The sequence below is a fragment of the Dermacentor albipictus genome, chromosome 3 (assembly GCF_038994185.2).
Source record: "Dermacentor albipictus isolate Rhodes 1998 colony chromosome 3, USDA_Dalb.pri_finalv2, whole genome shotgun sequence".
Taxonomy (NCBI): Eukaryota; Metazoa; Arthropoda; class Arachnida; order Ixodida; family Ixodidae; genus Dermacentor; species Dermacentor albipictus.
Genome location: NC_091823.1, coordinates 114300565 through 114318023, shown reverse-complemented (window position 1 = coordinate 114318023; position 17459 = coordinate 114300565). Strand labels below are relative to the sequence as shown.

General features: G+C 46.4%; 1 protein-coding gene across 7 annotated transcripts in view; it reads right to left on the bottom strand.

The window, feature by feature from the left end:
* The window catches only part of Cap-H2 (Chromosome associated protein H2), a 95675-nt gene that overhangs the window by 17131 nt on the left and 61085 nt on the right, over positions 1 to 17459 (bottom strand). For all 7 annotated transcript variants that reach the window (XM_065450295.1, XM_065450297.1, XM_065450301.1 and 4 more), the window contains 4 exons: positions 17055 to 17144; positions 11502 to 11578; positions 9636 to 9725; positions 8653 to 8805 (listed from right to left, as the gene is read on the bottom strand). In XM_065450295.1, coding sequence (XP_065306367.1) covers positions 8653 to 8805; positions 9636 to 9725; positions 11502 to 11578; positions 17055 to 17144 — 410 coding nt within the window. The remainder of the gene's footprint in view (positions 1 to 8652; positions 8806 to 9635; positions 9726 to 11501; positions 11579 to 17054; positions 17145 to 17459) is intronic.

The window sequence follows — 17459 nt, the reverse complement described above, 5'->3', positions numbered from 1 at the left end:
ACCATCGGACCAACATGAGTCATTGAGTTAGTAGCAATGGGCACATATGTGCTCTTCAACAAACATCTTTCATGCTGGGATGGGTAACTCCAAGATGTGGAACTGGGTAGATATAGATGCTCGAAGAAACTCTTTGACGCCGATGCACTGTGTGTGTGCCATTCGATCTGAGCTGGTTTTCAATGAACCTCTTGATGTCAACTTGGGTCACTGAGCATGTGTCAGTACATGTGTGCATGTGCATGTGTCAGTATGCGTGTGCTTCAATGAACATCTTTGATGCTAACTCTGGTAGCTAGGTATCTGCCACTGGGAATGTGGCACTCTACAACGATTAAAAAAATGTCATAAGTTCATCCGATTCCGAGTGGAATCAAACCCATGTCACAAGAATTTCTCAAGGACGGACACCCGACATATTCAAAGAATGCTTTTGACACCAATGTTTCAGTGAGCTGTGCCATGAATCTACTGGGTGTGTGCCCCTCTTCACTGAACCTTACGCCAACTTGGGTCACCGAGTGTGAGCCACTTAGTGCGCAGCAAGCGAGGAAACAATCGTCGTTTGCAGGCACCAGCATGCCACGCTTCTAGAATCGGAGGTTCCACGTGGACTTTTCGGCAGTGCCACTATATGGCATAGCACGTCCAGAAAGAAGCACAAGAAGAGCCCGTTTGCCGCATGACACGATTCACAGCATGTGCACGCACCGGCGCACCATGCATTTCAGAGGTCAGGCGCAGGCTGCAGAGCTAGATGGCGCCGAGTGTGCTTACGGAAGCACGAAAGAGTCCCGCTGCAGTACATGCCTTATACATGACTGCTTTGGACAGTGGCAATACGTTGTGTCACTATACAGTCAATGTCCAATTTTTCAGACTCCCAAGGCACTGAAAAATCCCAAACGCCTGAAAAATCGAATACATGCAGAAAATGCACCATTTTATATGTAATTTTCTCGGGTGGAAAGTGCCATGAACGGCATATCAAGCTTGTGTAACTCTGCCAATGCATCAAGGTGGTGGCTCTGAAAAGAGCTGTTTATAAAAATAAAAAATAAAAATGCAATAGCGTGTGCCGTAAATGTCGCCAGCGCTATCTTGAGCTGGGTCAACACTACCTGTTACTACCTTAGCAGGGCGAAAAAAATCGTTGATGCTCTTTTGCATGGTGTTCCGCTTGCACGCGATTATGTTTGCTTCAACTTCAGCCAGGGTATTATCATCGCTGTACACTGATGACAGCTTCATAGGTGCTTGCATCAACTTGGAGCTCGTCGGCTCTGCAGGGGCTGGCCCTTCATCCTCGGTGTCGGAGTCGTCCGAATCCATCGTCACATGGCGGACTATTTCATCATCGGTTAATTCTGCACAGAATTCGAGGTCTTTCTTAGCGTCCGCAATTGCTTCAAAAGTTATGAAAAGATCTTCAACTTGTTTTTCACGAAATCCGAAACCATTTGCTTTGAAATTCCAAACTCCTTGCCCACGTCGACTTGTGGCCGGCCGCTTTCAACTAGCTCGACGATGGCGGCTTTCTTTTCCATCATCAGCCTACAGTAGAAATTTGCCTGCTTCGAAGCCACGAACGAAGATGACGAATGCATATCAGTGCCATCGGTGTAAGCGGTGAATCCGTTCGAGGAAAAGCACAGAGCCAAACAGCGGGAAGCTTTAAAGCGAACGTTGAAGAAAGCGCACAGCAGCACAACACGATCACACGACCTATCACAAATCTAACCAAAAACACATGCGGATAAACACAAAAGGCTATGGCCATAACTATGGCTGGCTACAGCTGCCAACAGATTGGCATGCCAGATCACTGGTTTAAGCTTTCAATACGATACGCCGGTCATGGTGCTGTGGCTGGCTACAGCTGGCGGACCGGCGCGTGAGATAATGAAAATGGCGGCGGCGGATGCCGCTTTGGACCTGCGGTTAGAGACTGAAAAATCGGACGGCGAAGAATTTGACCGTCTGAAATTTCAGATGTTTTTATTGTGGGGTCTGATGTGGGATATCTCACACCGTACTCTTGGGACAAAGGAACGACAACACAGTAGTGCAAACAGTCACAAGGGCATTTATTGCACCTTTCATACATCAATGCCTGCTAGCCGAGTTGCTATCCACAAAACATGCCGATGGGCGCGCGACAAATCTAGAAGTCCGACTTACCGCGACCGGCAGCGAGCGAATATGTTCGCCCCATGCTGGATCCCAACGCCTGGTCGTTCGCGTGTATAGTCACGCGAATCGTGGCGCGTTCGAAGGCGGCCACGCGAGGCGGTCTTGCAGATGCATCGGTCGCCGCGCGCGCGCGGAAATGTCCACGCTGTTTGGCGACCCGCCGGGGAAGAGGGTTGCTGCACGTGCGGCACGCTTTCCGTCTCGAACCCAAGAGAGCAAGCCTTGTCTCTCCCACCGAGGGTAACCCCGCAGCCGCGCAACACTAGCGCCATCTCTCGCACTGCGCCTGTACCACTCGGACCGCCGCGTGTGCGGCGAAGCCGCACTACAGGAGACGCGCTATGCGGGAAAAACATCAGGGGAGGCGCGAGGGTCGCGCATCCCCACATTATACATTGCCTCTATGGGGCACCTGACGGAGCCGCAAAGGAGTCCTAATTATAGGGCATGTCCGAATAATCGAGCGTCTGGAAAATCGGACGTTGACTGTATTGATTTAATGCATTATCGTTGACAGCCATCATGAGATGGGCTCTACTGCAAGTTTTTTTTTGGGGGGGGGGGAGGGGGGGATATGAAAGGAACACAACAGTTTATTCTTGGTTATGGAAAAAGGAAAAAGTGACAGATAATAGCAAATGCACTCTTGGTATGGTCCTCACATAAATATTTGACAAAAAGAATAAAATGCACAGTAGACTCAGGACCACCATTGTTCTCAGTACTTTTTTCACAGTGTCAGGGTCAGAATCTAACGAGGTTGAAGCTGCCTCTTCCTCATACGACAGTCTGTCATCTTCCAAGTAAGAATTACAGCCAAACCTCATAAATACATACCCGCTTAATGTGTAATTGCGGTGTAGTTGCAAAGATCCCTCCACCCAGCCTTCGTTGAATCCCTTGTATTGGGTGACCGATTAAGCCATAATTGCTCAGTGCCTACTAAACGGTTAGTGTGTACTATTTTTTTTCTTGTTCTACACGCACAGGCACAAAATCGGCAAAATCTCACGTGCCCAGATGTTCAATTATCAAGTTGTGACACCCAGACGACAGCCAGCAGCGATAGAGACCTCAAAACATGGACATCTATGAAGTATTTCCTGCTCATACGGCTGTTGCCGATTGCAGTGCACAAAAGCATGGCCTTAGAGATTGGCTTCCGGTAACGCAAGGAAGCTGCCGATAAGGGGTGCAAAATTGCTGACACCGTCGAACCCGATCCAATCCAAATCAAGTAGTAACTCCACAGAAGCACATTTTTTTTTTATGCGTGGGCATTTCTCTGTTTACCCAACAAGAAAAATGTCCTTCCGTCCGTCTGTCACGTAAGACGATCACTTTCAAGATAAAGCCCACAGCAGCGAGCGACTGTACCTCCACGCTGCTTGTCGCTTCAACGCAAACGAGGCAGCAAGAGCACAGTGCTCACGAAGCTCTCAGCACAAGCCGCACCCTGCCTCTTTTGCAGATTACTTTGAAGATGTGGGCCTGCGGTTCTCACTTCAGTGTGCAGCAATGGAAATGCAGCATGTGGAGCTATCAGCAGTCGGCACTCTCTGCGTCGCAGAACGTTTTCAAGATACGGTTAGTGTGGCCGTGCTATACAGTCGAACACGGATATATCGAACTCGAAGGGGATCGCGAAAAGGGACGACAACTCGCAAAACGCGTCGTCCATGCACTCGTTGTCATCATTTGAATGGCCCCCAGCAGGTCAACCTTAAGCTCGGTGCCCATGCGGAGGTTCACCAAAAGCCTATCAATGAGTCGCCTCCTGTAGCCGACTTTGAACGACTTAATGATGCCCTGGTCGAGCGGCTGCAACTTTGCTGTCGTGTTCGCCGGCAGAAACTTGAGCGCGATGTTTTCGAGCTTGCAGGTGGTGTGATGGGCCGAGCAGTTATCGACGAGGAGGCAAGCGTGACGCCCCGATTTGCCCAGTTCGGCGTCCCACGCTTGCAGCCATTCTGTGAACAGCTGACGCGTCATCCACGTCTTTTATTGAAGGCGTAGCGAACGAAGAGCTGCTTACAGTTTTTGAAGCAGCGCGGTGCCCTTGCTTTGCCAATCACAAAGGGCTGGAGCTTTTGAGAGCCATCCATGTTAGCAGCGAGCAGAACGCTCACGCGGACTTTGCTCATCTTGCCCCCGTGACACGTGCTGCCCCGGACGTCGAGCGTCTTGCTGGGCAGCATCTGCCAAAACAACCCGGTCTCGTCGGCGTTGAAGATTTCCGCGGATGAAAACTTCGCGCAAATTTCCGGCCATTCCTTCGAAATCCACTGCTGGATATCCTGGCTGATGATGGCTCCGCTTTCCCCAGAAATGGTTTTGCCAACTATCTTATGGCGATTCTTAAACCTCTGCAGCCACCCTGTGTTGTCGGCGAAGTTGTCATCACCGAGTGCAGCGGCAAACCATTTGGCTTTAGCCATTAGCATTGGGCCATCCACCGGAATGTTCTTAGCCCGCACCTCTAAAAACCACGCATAGAGGGCCTTTTCAACTTTCTCGTGGGCAGGAGCGCGCACACGACAAGCTCCCGACGTTCGTAACTGCGCCGCTTTCGACTTTATGCCCGCCTTGTTTTTTAACAAGGTGCTTAGAGTGCTCCGAGGAATCCCGAAGTCGTCTGCCACCGTCGCACTCTTCTCGCCCGCCTCAACACGCTGCATGGCTTTCAGCTTTGTCGCAAAGTCCAGGTTCTTGCGCTTCTTGACGCTGCTTGTGCTTGCTGCGGCCATTGCTTCCGCGTCAGCTCACCACGATCCAGTCACGCGTGTCGTGAGACACACGCTAAACAATAATGAACACGAAACACAAGAATGCGCACAAAACACAAGAATTCACGTGCGCAGCCACCGCCAACAAAGCGCTCGCGATGGCCACCTCCGAGGGCGACAGCGACGTACGAAAGGCACGAGCTGTGGTTGGCTGAGCAAAACTCGTGAAAAAGCAACAAGAAAAAAAAAAGGCAAAAGGAGGAGGCCACCGCCGCCTTCGTTCCTGGCTACCTTTTCCGAGCCGATCACTATGGTTACGCGGGGGAAGGATGAGAGACATTGGGAGAGAGAAAAATAAAAGCAGTTCCGCAAGCAGGGTGTTGCCGCAAGTCGGAGAGCGTGCGCAGCGGGAGTACCGTCTGAGCCTCCCTCCCTCTCGCTCTCACATTTTCCGAGCCTTCCGGGGGAGGCGCAGAGCACGCGGGTGCAGCGAGTGCCGAGATCGCGCGGCGTTCTATATATCCAATGGCGGGTAAAAATATCGTTCGATATAAACGTACGAATTTCTATACTTTTACACAGAATTTTCAAGGGGATAATTTACGAGTTCGATACAGACAATAATTCGATATATGTGGGTTCGATGTATCCGTGTTCGACTGTATATGCAGGCGCCACTGTTGTACGTTTGATCAGAGTTCAGAATGGTTCCACGTAGATGGATAAAGACTAAACCTCATGAGACCGATTTTGTGCACGACAGCGATGAGCGATGGCTTCGAGCAACAAAATGGGCCGTCCCTTGAACAGATTGCTCAGTTCTGGAAACCTACAATTCTTTGCTCGTCACCCGGAAGTGCTATGAGCAACTAGCCAATAGTGCGAACCTGGAACTGAATGTACATCTCTCAAATACTACCGTCACATGGAGCAAGCAAACGATTGAATTTTTTCGCGTGCAAGAATAAGAACCTACTGCAAGACCTTCAGGAATATTTTATGCTGATTTTTACAGTAAAATATATCAACTAAAATTAATAAGCCATGCGTCATGCTAGTTTCAACGCATATTTGCTGCCCTCATATCGGCATTACTGGGAAGATGTCACTCAAAATTGTCATTTGCATGGAGTACGACTTGTAGGCGACGAGCGAACACGACAGCCATCTCCATCACATCGCTTGTTGCTGTCGCAAGATCGCTTGCATAGAGTTTATACTTGAGGCGCTAATGAGCGATAACCGGCTATAATGATTGGAATGTCATCAGTGCACCAGGTGCCACCGCCTACAGTACTTTGCTTGCATTATCAATGCACCTTGCACCGCCGTCTGTACCAGTTCATGTCGCCACAACGCTGTCATTCATTTGTACTTGCCGGATCAAGTTTCATAATGTTGATAACGACACCGGGCTGCTGCGTGGCACAATGCTTACGCATAGTTAGCCAACTCCCAGAGAAGTTCCTATGTAAATTTTTTTTCTTCCTTCAGCCAGGATGTCTGCAGTCGTGGTGTTGTCGTGATGTTCAACAGTCTTTGCTGCGGCATGTCGTGTTTACGTTATCAAGACGTTGATGGTGTTACATCCGCGGAGTTCTCGGATAGCGACATTGTTGCCGCCGTCGCACCCCGCCCATCTTCAAGCGAAAGCAATGACGACAACAATGTACAAGTCGTCCCTGGCCCTTCATTAACTGATGCAGCATGTGCTTTGAGCGTCATGCGAGCTTTCGCAGAGAAGCGAGGCCTCTTGGACTCTCTCGCTCGCGGCCTTATCGAGGTCGAAGATGTCATGGCAAGGTCACCACAGCGGCAAGTGAAGATCGCCAATTTTTTGCTGCCTACCCACAAATCAATAAAGCCTGTCTGAGTACGTGTATTTGAGAGCATTGTGACTAAGTTCTTTTCTGGCTGGTAGGTAGCTTCTAAACTGGCATTGGCAGTTAATTCATACACCGTTTAGTGCATACCATACCGTTTAGTGCGTGACATAGAAACACATGGCGGGCATGCTGCGGAAACTGCGGCCATTTGTCTTCACTACTATCCTAATACGGCACGTTTCTGCTAAGGGTGGGCAAATATTTTAGCTGTGTTGTAAGTGTCAGCGTATGAATAGGGTACACTTCGAACATATCAGTGTAAATGTGGCCACTATAGTTGCTGCTCGTGATTTGTTGTGTGCCCACGAGTGCAGACGAGAAGAATCGAAAGGAGCCTTTTTTGTTGTTGTTGTTGGCCAAAACCATTATGAAGCCTATAAGTAAAAAAGCCAAGGCAAGTTTGGTTGTAGCTTTTTTTCATGGAAGTGCGGAAAGTGATGAAAGGAATGAAATGGGGCATCTGCTTAAGAATGTTTGGTGCATGCAGACCGCTTGGTATGTCTTCAAGAGTCGGTCGCGTCGCATTTGACAGCATTCGACAGATGGTAAGCGTGATCATAATTAGCTAGGCTTGGCACACGACATATCACTGCGACAAGTTCGGGGTGCGATCATTACACGGAAAAGAAAAAAAATCTAATTTTGACGACAAAATTCAGGGGTGTGATCATTACACGAGTGCAATCATCATGCAAGTAAATACGGTAATCATTCGTGTTAGTCTTTGTTGGCTGCATCAAAATAGTTCCTGGCCACATGGTTTCTAAGCCTCGTTTGACTCGCCGCCTAAACGGAAGATGGCTGATCCGCCTGCTGATCATCGACAATGCACGACGTTGCCGCTATAGATTTCAAAACGAAGTGCTTCTAACCAATGAGGCGATCGTTGCAAACGTACTTGCATGGGATAGCGATGGCAACGATAACACAGTAGGGCAAGATGCCTCAGCACTGTCCTCACAGGAGGCCTGGCAGATGATTCAGTCTCTCCAGTGCTTCGTTTTCGCCAGCAACCTTTCGCTGCACTAGGTGGAGTACCTGTATGCCTTGGACAAGGATGTCGACAAGTTTTGCATAAAGCATGCAAGGCTGACGGAGATAGGGTTTTCTTGTGCAAGCTAGTGAGAAGTATGTGGAGAGATGCTTGCGGCAATCTTACCTCAGCTTTTCTTCTGGATTTCTGGAGCTGACAGGCTGCTGAGGCAACCTTGTATATTGTAAAAGGCCCCTTTTGGGGCAACCAAAGTGATGCCTTGGCGGAGCTTGCATACTGCTTGCCACCCGTGACCCTCTTTGCAGTTGTTATAGCAGTGCTATTCTTTAACGCTGGCAGAAGCGGCTTGTTACACGTGATTGGAGAGCCCAGGAAGCAGTTAAACGAGTGAACATAATAAGCAGCCAGGTGAAGGAAGGTGGCGGGGAGGGGCACTGGCCTCCCCGCCGTTGTAGTTTTCTCACAACAGCTCTGCCATCCCTCCATTTTGATTTTTTCATGCAACCCGGCTATAACAATTATCCGTTATAACGATGGTATTTTTGTGGCACTTGAATATTGTTATAAGTGGGTTCGGCTGTGTACTAACCATCATTCTCATGCTAGCTGGACAGTCGTAAGTTCCAGGTCTCGAAGACAATAGTGCCACACTTCTCCCTGGTAATTTTCGGAGGAAACGCCATACACGAGAGATTGCATCCGAGTTCCCACAAAAAAGGACGAATAGGCAAGTCCATGTACCAACAATCATTCCCATGCTTTCTGGACCATTGTAAGTTGCAGTTCCCAAAGACAACACCTTTACACGTTGGTCCAGAATCCTCTTAGTATGAGGTACGAGAAAGCCACTCACCAGTTGCAGTGTGGAGGCAAAGTACCGAGACACCTCCCACACGTGCCGGCCCCTGCAGATCTGGCGGAAGTAGAGGGTCTGCTTGGATGGCGCGTCGGAGAAATGGTCCAGCACTCGGTTGCAGTAGGTGCGAATGTTGAAGCTCTCCCGCTCCTGGAGCAAGCAAAGGCGCAACTCGGTTGTCGCGAACAGCATACCAAAAGACAAGAGGGCAGTGAAGGAAGGCATAGGGCTTATCACCGAGAATGACCATGTGCAGATGCGAAACTAGCATGTGGTGTCCAAATCCATGCCTGCAGCGACTGTGTAACAGAAGCCAATCTCAGAGGCCATGCGTTTGATGAATACATTTGCTGGAAGCTAGTGCCGGGCCACAAACATGTCATAGATGCCACATTTAAGACACTGCCTATGCATAAATATAGGCAAATGACAACGCATTAAAGACAAGGGACGACGAAAGCAGCAATAAACACAGGGTGCTGTGTGGCTATGCACGGAATGTATTTGGCAAAAGCTGATTTAAATCAAAATGCAGGCAGCCTCTGCGGCATGTGCCCCCGTGAGTAACGAAAGGAAACGCCCGTTTCTTTCGAGAAGCCATTGCAGCTAAACACACTTCCTGCAATAACGGGGCACTGGGTTTCTGCTTATACATATTTAACTAAGGAGCACTTGCCAGTGTAAACTTTTCACCAGCGGGTCAAAACCAAAAACATTTTTTGGCCCTCTAACAATGCCCAGCGTGCATCATTTAGTCGCACGGAATGAAAGCTTGCTCAGTTTGCACAGGCATCATCGTGACGAGTCAGATGCATTTTTCAACCACATTGTGTTATGCCTGAGAATGTCATTTCACTTGAATACTTTGAGCTGCACAAGTAGCATTTGCCACAACAGGTGTGAACTGCAGTCTCGAAATGTAAATGTCATTAGAGAAAGGAAAAAAATTTATAAAAATTGGCAAGAACGTCCTGCCGTACCTCTTCAATGTCAAGCATAGGCCTGATTCGACTCTCCCAATCAGCGACTCTTTTTTGCAGGTCAGAGAGCTGGCACTCCGACAAAGGTTCCTGCAAATATATAAAAACAGCAGCATGTCAATCCATTCCAATAAGGGTGCACATTCAATATTATTACATAAGATATCACCAAATTGAGGAAATAATGAAGGGATCATGTGTAAGAAAGTATTTACAAGGCAAGCGTTGATACATAAAACAGGATGGCTGCTGGAACTAATCCCAGTTACACCCTTCCGATAAGTCTTTTGTTGAGTATAAAGTTTGTCTTTGGCACGACTCTTGTTTGCTCCATAACATCATGTGGCCTACAAAACATGGATCGAGGTACTTTCATGTGCCTCATCTCTTGTTTGCGTGTGATGACAGCCATTTGGCAAACTCGATTCTTGAGAAGCACTATCCGAACGGCAACATGGCCAGCGTGATTTCCCGTGCAAGCACACAACACCGACACGTGCCTTGACTGGACTCCCCCGAGCTCCCAACTGCGGGGCGCTTACTAGTCATAGCAGATACCCCACAGCCCCGCTATCAATTGGACATGAGACTTTCGCTCCCATGACTTCTTATGTTCGGTGGAAGAACTACAAACAGGCGCAACTTTTTAAATCCTCAAATTTAAGCTGGCTGGCCCTAGAATCTGGATTATTTGAAAAAAACTATCGGCCTAGATTCGAATAAATACGGTCACTGATTCCTACGCTGCATCGACGTGCACCTTTCTTTTTTTACCTCGGGCAATTGGCCACGTTCAGGAGGTACACTGTCTACAGTTGGAAATGTCTTAGCAATGAAGTTATGATTCAGTGTACAACAAACAATTGAGATTTTCAAAACTGCAGTCTGTCCCCAGCTAGACCCAATTTGCTTTTAGCAAGTATCCCATCAAAGGTCCCCTCATCATGCCCTATAAAAAAAAATTTACATACTAAGTCGTACAGTGTAATCCAGTGAGTGTTCCACAGTCGACTTCCACTAATTCAACCATGATGGGACCAATGAAATTGGTCAAATTATCTGCTGAGCCGAATTAAAAACAAGCGGCAGAAAAAAACACTGAAACACACCAGTGATATATTCGGCAGTATTTTGCCAATTTCAGGATCGAATAATGAAAGCCCACTGAAATGTACAGGCACTGGCCGGGACCGTCGGTCGCGATTGAATTCGCCAAAAAATTGAATTAGGTGGAGTCAAATTAAAAGAAGTCCACTGAACAAGGGATCTTCAAGGAAGATTTTGCAATAGTGCAGAAAGAAGCCAATGAAATATTGCAAGGCACCGCAGGCACGATATGCGGCATGGAGCTCGTTTCAGCCACATCGTGGCTGGATAAGGACGCTCGCTTCACGCTCATGTGACAGGGAGGCATAAATGCCACTTCGCTCGTGGGCGTCTGCTAAAAACATGAGAAGTGCGCTCGTTCGCAGTTCACAGTTTTGGTTTCTGAAGTGAAATTGTTCGGAATTCATTATGATGCAGAAAGTAGCAGCATCAGCTTTTTGGATGTCTGGAAACATCTCGATGGCACCAAGCATGCCGTCTTAATACAGTCCCAGTAACGCCTTTGGCTGTGGGCACCGAGGAGCCTGGTCCCAATGCACGTGAAAATGACAGACATTACTGGCGACACTTTGGAAAGGCTCCACGTAGTCTAGACATGGCCAGTGGGCTTCTATTTTCGTGATTTTGCTTATCTCGAAATTTTTCCCACTTTTTTACAGCTTCCAGTTACAGGCGTTTACTGTACTTGCCACAATTACAATGCAGAGAGAAGTGAAGCGCAAGACACCTATGACACGGGGTATCTGGTAACATGCTTACATGAAACTCCTGCAGGTAGCTATGGACCAGCTTCTCGTAAGAGTCTCGTTCTGAAGACTCATCCGATGGAGGTGGGCCTGAACGAAGAGTGAATTCATTGAAGGCATGAGAAAAATGTGGTTACAACACAGCACCGTCACTTCAGTGCATCGTCTAACAGCACCACCAGGACCACATAAACGCGAAAAAACCTGGAGCACCCTCTGAAACATGTTTAAAGTGATAAGGAAGATGAAATGCAAACACAAACTTCACACCACTTTGCTTCTTAAGTGTGCCAGCTCAAGACTTCGAGAACTTCTTGAAACAATTTTGTCCCAGCAAGGTAAACATTTAATGGGAACACGCACAGCGTTGGGATGAATGTGATGCAGCATGACTGTCAAAGTGCAAAAACATCTGGAAAGTGAAGTTCCATAGACACAGCGCTAAGCAAGCAAGATTTGTAGGTTGCATTTGTTCTCTTTCCAAGATATTGAAAGCAATGCCATTTATCAGGATTACAAAGGTGGCGGAATAAGGTGCTATCATGATTTTAGCATTCAGAGGCATAGGATGGGAATGGAAGGCAATGGACATGGAAAGATGGTGGAGGCAGATGAGGCAGTTTAAAAATATATATATATATAAAAAAACAAGCTTTCAATGAATTCAGCAGAAACAGAGTTACTGGCAATCAAAGGTCGCCTATCAGGATATCCTCTTCGCGGTGCTCCCACTCCTTTAATGCCTCGTACTGCGAAGGCTACAGTGGAACTGGGCGTGCCCGAAACACTCCACCTGATAAAGTTCAAATTTGATTTTGGGTGTTCACGTAGATGCCATTATTTCTCATTTTGGCGTCTATGAAGCACCAAACGAGGTTGTCCTCAGCGAGCTGCAGTGCGCTCAGCGAGCGAACTTGTCACGGCACCCTGTGGCAGCCGCAGTATCTATGCTACGTAGCCAACCGCAGTTACATGCAACTGTAGTGCGTATGCGCAGCGTTTGCTTTGTGCATGATGGGGCTCGAGTGCACGCTCGCCCTCATAGGCTCCAGTCTGACCACGCTACATGGTGCGGACTGGCTTTGTCCTGCACCAGCTTCACAAACAACAGTAGCCACATCCGAATTGCGCGTTTTGAAGCACTATTAATAGCTCGATACGAAGCGAAGCCAAGGCGTCTAGTCAGGAGCGAGTACATGCTGGCAAGCATGCGTGTGGTCTGACCTTCAATTTTGCATGGTTCGAGGCTAGTTGAGTGTTCGAAACTAGTCGAAATGAGTGAGGCCCGACGGCTACGACACAGATAGGCACTGGCCAAAGTGTAATTCCTACATGGGTGGCCGCAGCTGAACATGAGCATACGACAGTTGGCTTCGTCCAGAAATATGTAATTAGTATAGAAATTCAAAAGCAGACTTTTGCTTACTTCAGCCTGCTTATTAAACTGCGTCAATGAATACACACAGTAACAGTAGGAAGAAGCATACTGATCCAAACACCCTTCTTGATTCACTTCAGCTACTGGCCAATAGCAGCCACGTATGGGAACCTGCTTTATGAAAAAATAAAGCAGCCCGAAAAGAGTGAGGAGGTTTCTGTTGAGAAGAGAGCATTTTAGAGAAAGAAAGGCGACTTCGTGCGCCGCTTGCGAGCTCTACATGCAGCACATGACTGCAAAATCTGGCCGAGATTTTCACAGCAGCATCTGCAGACTTGGAGTAATCCTTGACGCCGGCAAAAGATGCCAAGAGCGAGTGGGGCTATACTAATCCAGGTACAACCAAATTAGGAAGGCCCACTAAGCTTCAAAAAAGGCACCCCTGACCAGAACAGGAATTGGCCTCCCTGGTGCAGTATTCGGCCACTTCATCCCTCATGATTCCTACAATTAACCCATGGCCCTCTGTCCCCAGCAGCTGCAGAGCACACCTGACCAAGGCAGCGGTGAGACCTGTAACACAGCAGAGGGTGCTAAGAATCTGTCGACCCGGATAGGCCGCCAATGGAAACTGACACTGCCAACCTTTAATTGCCGAACTCCGTCGAGTGAGGCTAACTTAGCAGGACTCTTTGAGGAACTATTGGACATTGTTTGGGATATCATTGGCCTTAGTGAGATTAGAACTAGTGAGGCTTATACATTGCTGAATAACGGACATGTCCTCTGTTATAGAGGTCTCCTAGATAAGGAGCAACACGGGGTAGGATTCATAATCCATAAGGACATAGGGGGTAACATTGACGAATTCTACAGCATTAATGAGAGGGTAGTTGTAGTCGTAATCAAACTTAATAAGAGGTATAGATTAAAGGTAGTAAAAGCCTACGCTCCAACATCTAATCACGATGATGAGGAAGTAGATCAGTTTTATGATGTTGAATTACCGATGAGAAAAGTGCAAACTCAATATACCGTAGTAATGGGCGACTTCAATGCAAAAGTAGGGAAAAGCAGGCTGGTGAACTAGCAATTGGCAACTACGGTGTCGATTCTAGGAACACCAGAGGAGAGATGCTGGTAGAATTAGCAGAAAGGAAAAGCTTCGAATAATGAATACCTTATTCAGGAAGCGTAGCAACAGGAAGTGGACCTGGAAAAGCCCTAATGGTGAAACAAGAAATGAAGTTGACTTCATACTTTCTGCTGACCCCAGCATAGGGCAGGATGTAGATGTGATAGGTAGGATAAAGTGCAGCGATGATAGGTTAGTGAGGGCTAGGATTAACCTCAACTTGAAGAAAGAAAGAGGAAAATTGGTCAAAAATAAACAGGTCAACCTAGAGACCGTTAGGGTAAAAGCAGAAAACTTCAGGCTGGTGTTTACAAACAAATATGCAGCCTTAGAATAGAGAGATGAAGATGACATAGAGGTAATGAATTAAACCGTAACTAGGCTGGCTTCAGAGGCAGCAACTGAAGTGGGAGGCAAGGCACCAAGGCAACCATTAGGCAAGCTCTCCCAAGTAACAAAGGACCTAATAAACAAACAACAAAGAATGAAAGTGGCCAACTCAAGAGATAAGATAGAATTCTCATAACTTTCAAAACTGATCAACAAGGCGAAAATAAGTAATATTAGAAATTATAATGTGAGAAAGACCTAGGAAGCCGTAAAAATGGACGCAGCCTGAAATCAGTGAGAAGGAAACTTGGCATAGGACAAACCAAGATGTATGCACTGAAAGATAAGCAGGGTAATATCAGCAATCTCGAAGATATAGTAACAGTAGCAGAAGAATTGTATATTGACCTGTACGGTACCCAGAGGAGTCAGGATACCTCAATTAGAAACAGTAATGAACAGGATACAGAAACTCCTCCTATATCTAGCAATGAGGTCAGAAGGGCCTTGCAAGACATGAAACGAGGAAGAGCGGCAGGAGAAGATGGAATAACAGTCAATTTAATCAATGAAGGAGGAGACATAATGGTTGGAAAACTGGCGGCTCTTTATAAGAAGTGTCTATCGACTACAAAGGTCCCATAAAACTGGAAGAATGCAAACATTATACTAATACACAAGAAGGGAGACGTTAAAGAATTGAAAAATTATAGGCCCATTAGCTTACTCCCAGTATTATATAAACTATTTACCAAAATAATCTCCAGTAGAATAAGGGCAACACTCGATTTTGGTCAACCAAGGGAACAGGCTGGCTTCAGGAAGGGATACTCCACAATGGATCGCATCCATGTTATTAACCAGGTTATCGAGAAATCCGCAGAGTACAATAAACCTCTCTATATGGCTTTCATAGATTACGAAAATGCATTTGCTTCACTAGAGATACCAACAGTCATAGCAGCATTACGTAATCAAGGAGTACAGAACGCTTACGTAAATACTTTGGAAAATATATGCAGAGGTTCTACTGCTACCTTAATTCTACACAAGAAAAGCAAGAAGATACCTATAAATAAAGGGGTCAGACAGGGAGACACAATCTCTCCAATGATATTCACTGCGTGCTTGGAAGAAGTATTTAGACTATTAAAGTGAAAAGGCTTAGGAGTAAAGATCGACGGCGAATGTCTCGGCAACCTTCAGTTTGCCGATGATATTGTTCTATTCAGCAACAATGCAGACGAGTTACAACAAATTATTGAGGACCTTAACAGAGAGAGCGTAAGAGTGGGATTGAAGATTAATATGTGGAAGACAAAGATAATGATAAATAGCTGGGCAAAGGAACAAGAGTTCAGGATCGGCAGTCGACCTCTAGAGTCTGTGAAGGAGCATGTTTACCTAAGTCAATTAATCACAGGGAACCCTGATCAAGAGAAGGAAATTCATAGAAGAATAAAAATCGGATCGCATATGGGAGACATTGTCAGCTCCCGACTGGAAGCTTACCATTATCATTGAGAAGGAAGGTGTCCAATCAGTGCATTTTACCGGCGCAGACATTAGGGGCAGAGACTTGAAGACTGACAAAGAAGCTTGAGAACAAGTAAAGGATCGCGCAAAAGGCTATGGAACGAAGAATGCGAGGCATAACTTTAAGAGACAGAAAGAGAGCGGCTTGGATCACAGAGCAAATGGGTATAGCTAATAATCTAATCGATATTAGGCGAAAAAAATGGAGCTGGGCAGGTCATGTAATGCACAGGTTAGATAACTGTTGGTGTATTAGGGTTATAGAATGGGTACCAAGAGAAGGGAAGCACAGTCGAGGATGGCAGAAGACTAGGTGGGGCAATGAAATTAGGAAATTTGCAGGTGCTAGTTGGAATTGGTTGGTGTAGGACAGCAGTAATTGGAGATTGCAGGTAGAGGCCTTCGTCCTGCAGTGGACATAAAATAGTATGATGATGATGACGATGATATGCTATCCGAGGAATTGTTTTTCACCAAGCCCGAGGGGCGGTTCAGGACTCCTTTAACGGTATACCATGTGCCAAAATATACAAAGAAGCCTTCTGTTGCCAACAGGCTCCAAGGAACTTTTGATTTCACTTTCTTCTCTTTTTTTTTTTTTTGAAGTTGGGAATATTCATTATTTGATTCTACATTTGAAGGTCATTTTTCTGAAATATTCATATTTCATTAGATTAGAAAATTTTGCTATTCAAATGCCCTTAGTGACAACATGAGAGTGAACCAACAAGGTAGGAAATTGTAAGTGTGTGGATTCATAAGCAAGTTGCACCATTTCAAGGTGCTTTCATTTTTGGACAAAGCTGCTGCTGATGACGCATCAATTTGTACCCTAAATGTGTGGGGGATCATGTAAGAACTTTCTTTCATAACTCAGCAGGTAAAATAGAGACCGAGAAGGAAAGAAGAAAAAAAAAAACATGTCCAAAGCACGCCTCCAAATAGAGCCCAAATTACACTTTTCAGTTGGAAATTAAACACAAGGTGTATTTTCATCACACTACAGAGATGTGTGGCGATTTTAGTGAACCAAAGTACAAGCACAGAATACTCACAAATACCATACAAATATGGGCACAGTATTTGCGCAAATTTTCATTGCAAGTGAATTTAAAGCAACCATGAGAAAGCACCTTTATGACTAATGTGATAAGGTAGGCTGAACCAAAGTTTCACTGCATGCATACCTTGCTCAGCCACCTCGGGCAGCATGATGTTGGCACAACATGCCAGATCGAGGTCCTTCTCTTCTTCTTCTACCCCCGGAAGATCATCACCTGAAAAAATAGCCCAGAATTTCGAACAGATAATAGAGTAGAACCACGATGACGCAATCCCAAATTTCGAACTATTTTCTGGTGCTAACGTTCATGAACAAGAACACAAAAAATGACCCAATACAATTACGCATATTTTGCTGGTTGATAAGTTCCCGGTAAACACAATCTTTTGGAACCAACGTTCAGTACATCTCCAAAAAGCAATCGTATGACACAATTTCCGGCCACTAGATCTCATATAAAACAAGACGTGAGGTCCATGCAATCAAAAACAGCAGCCACAGCAGCTTCCCCACAGTACTCACTTGCCCA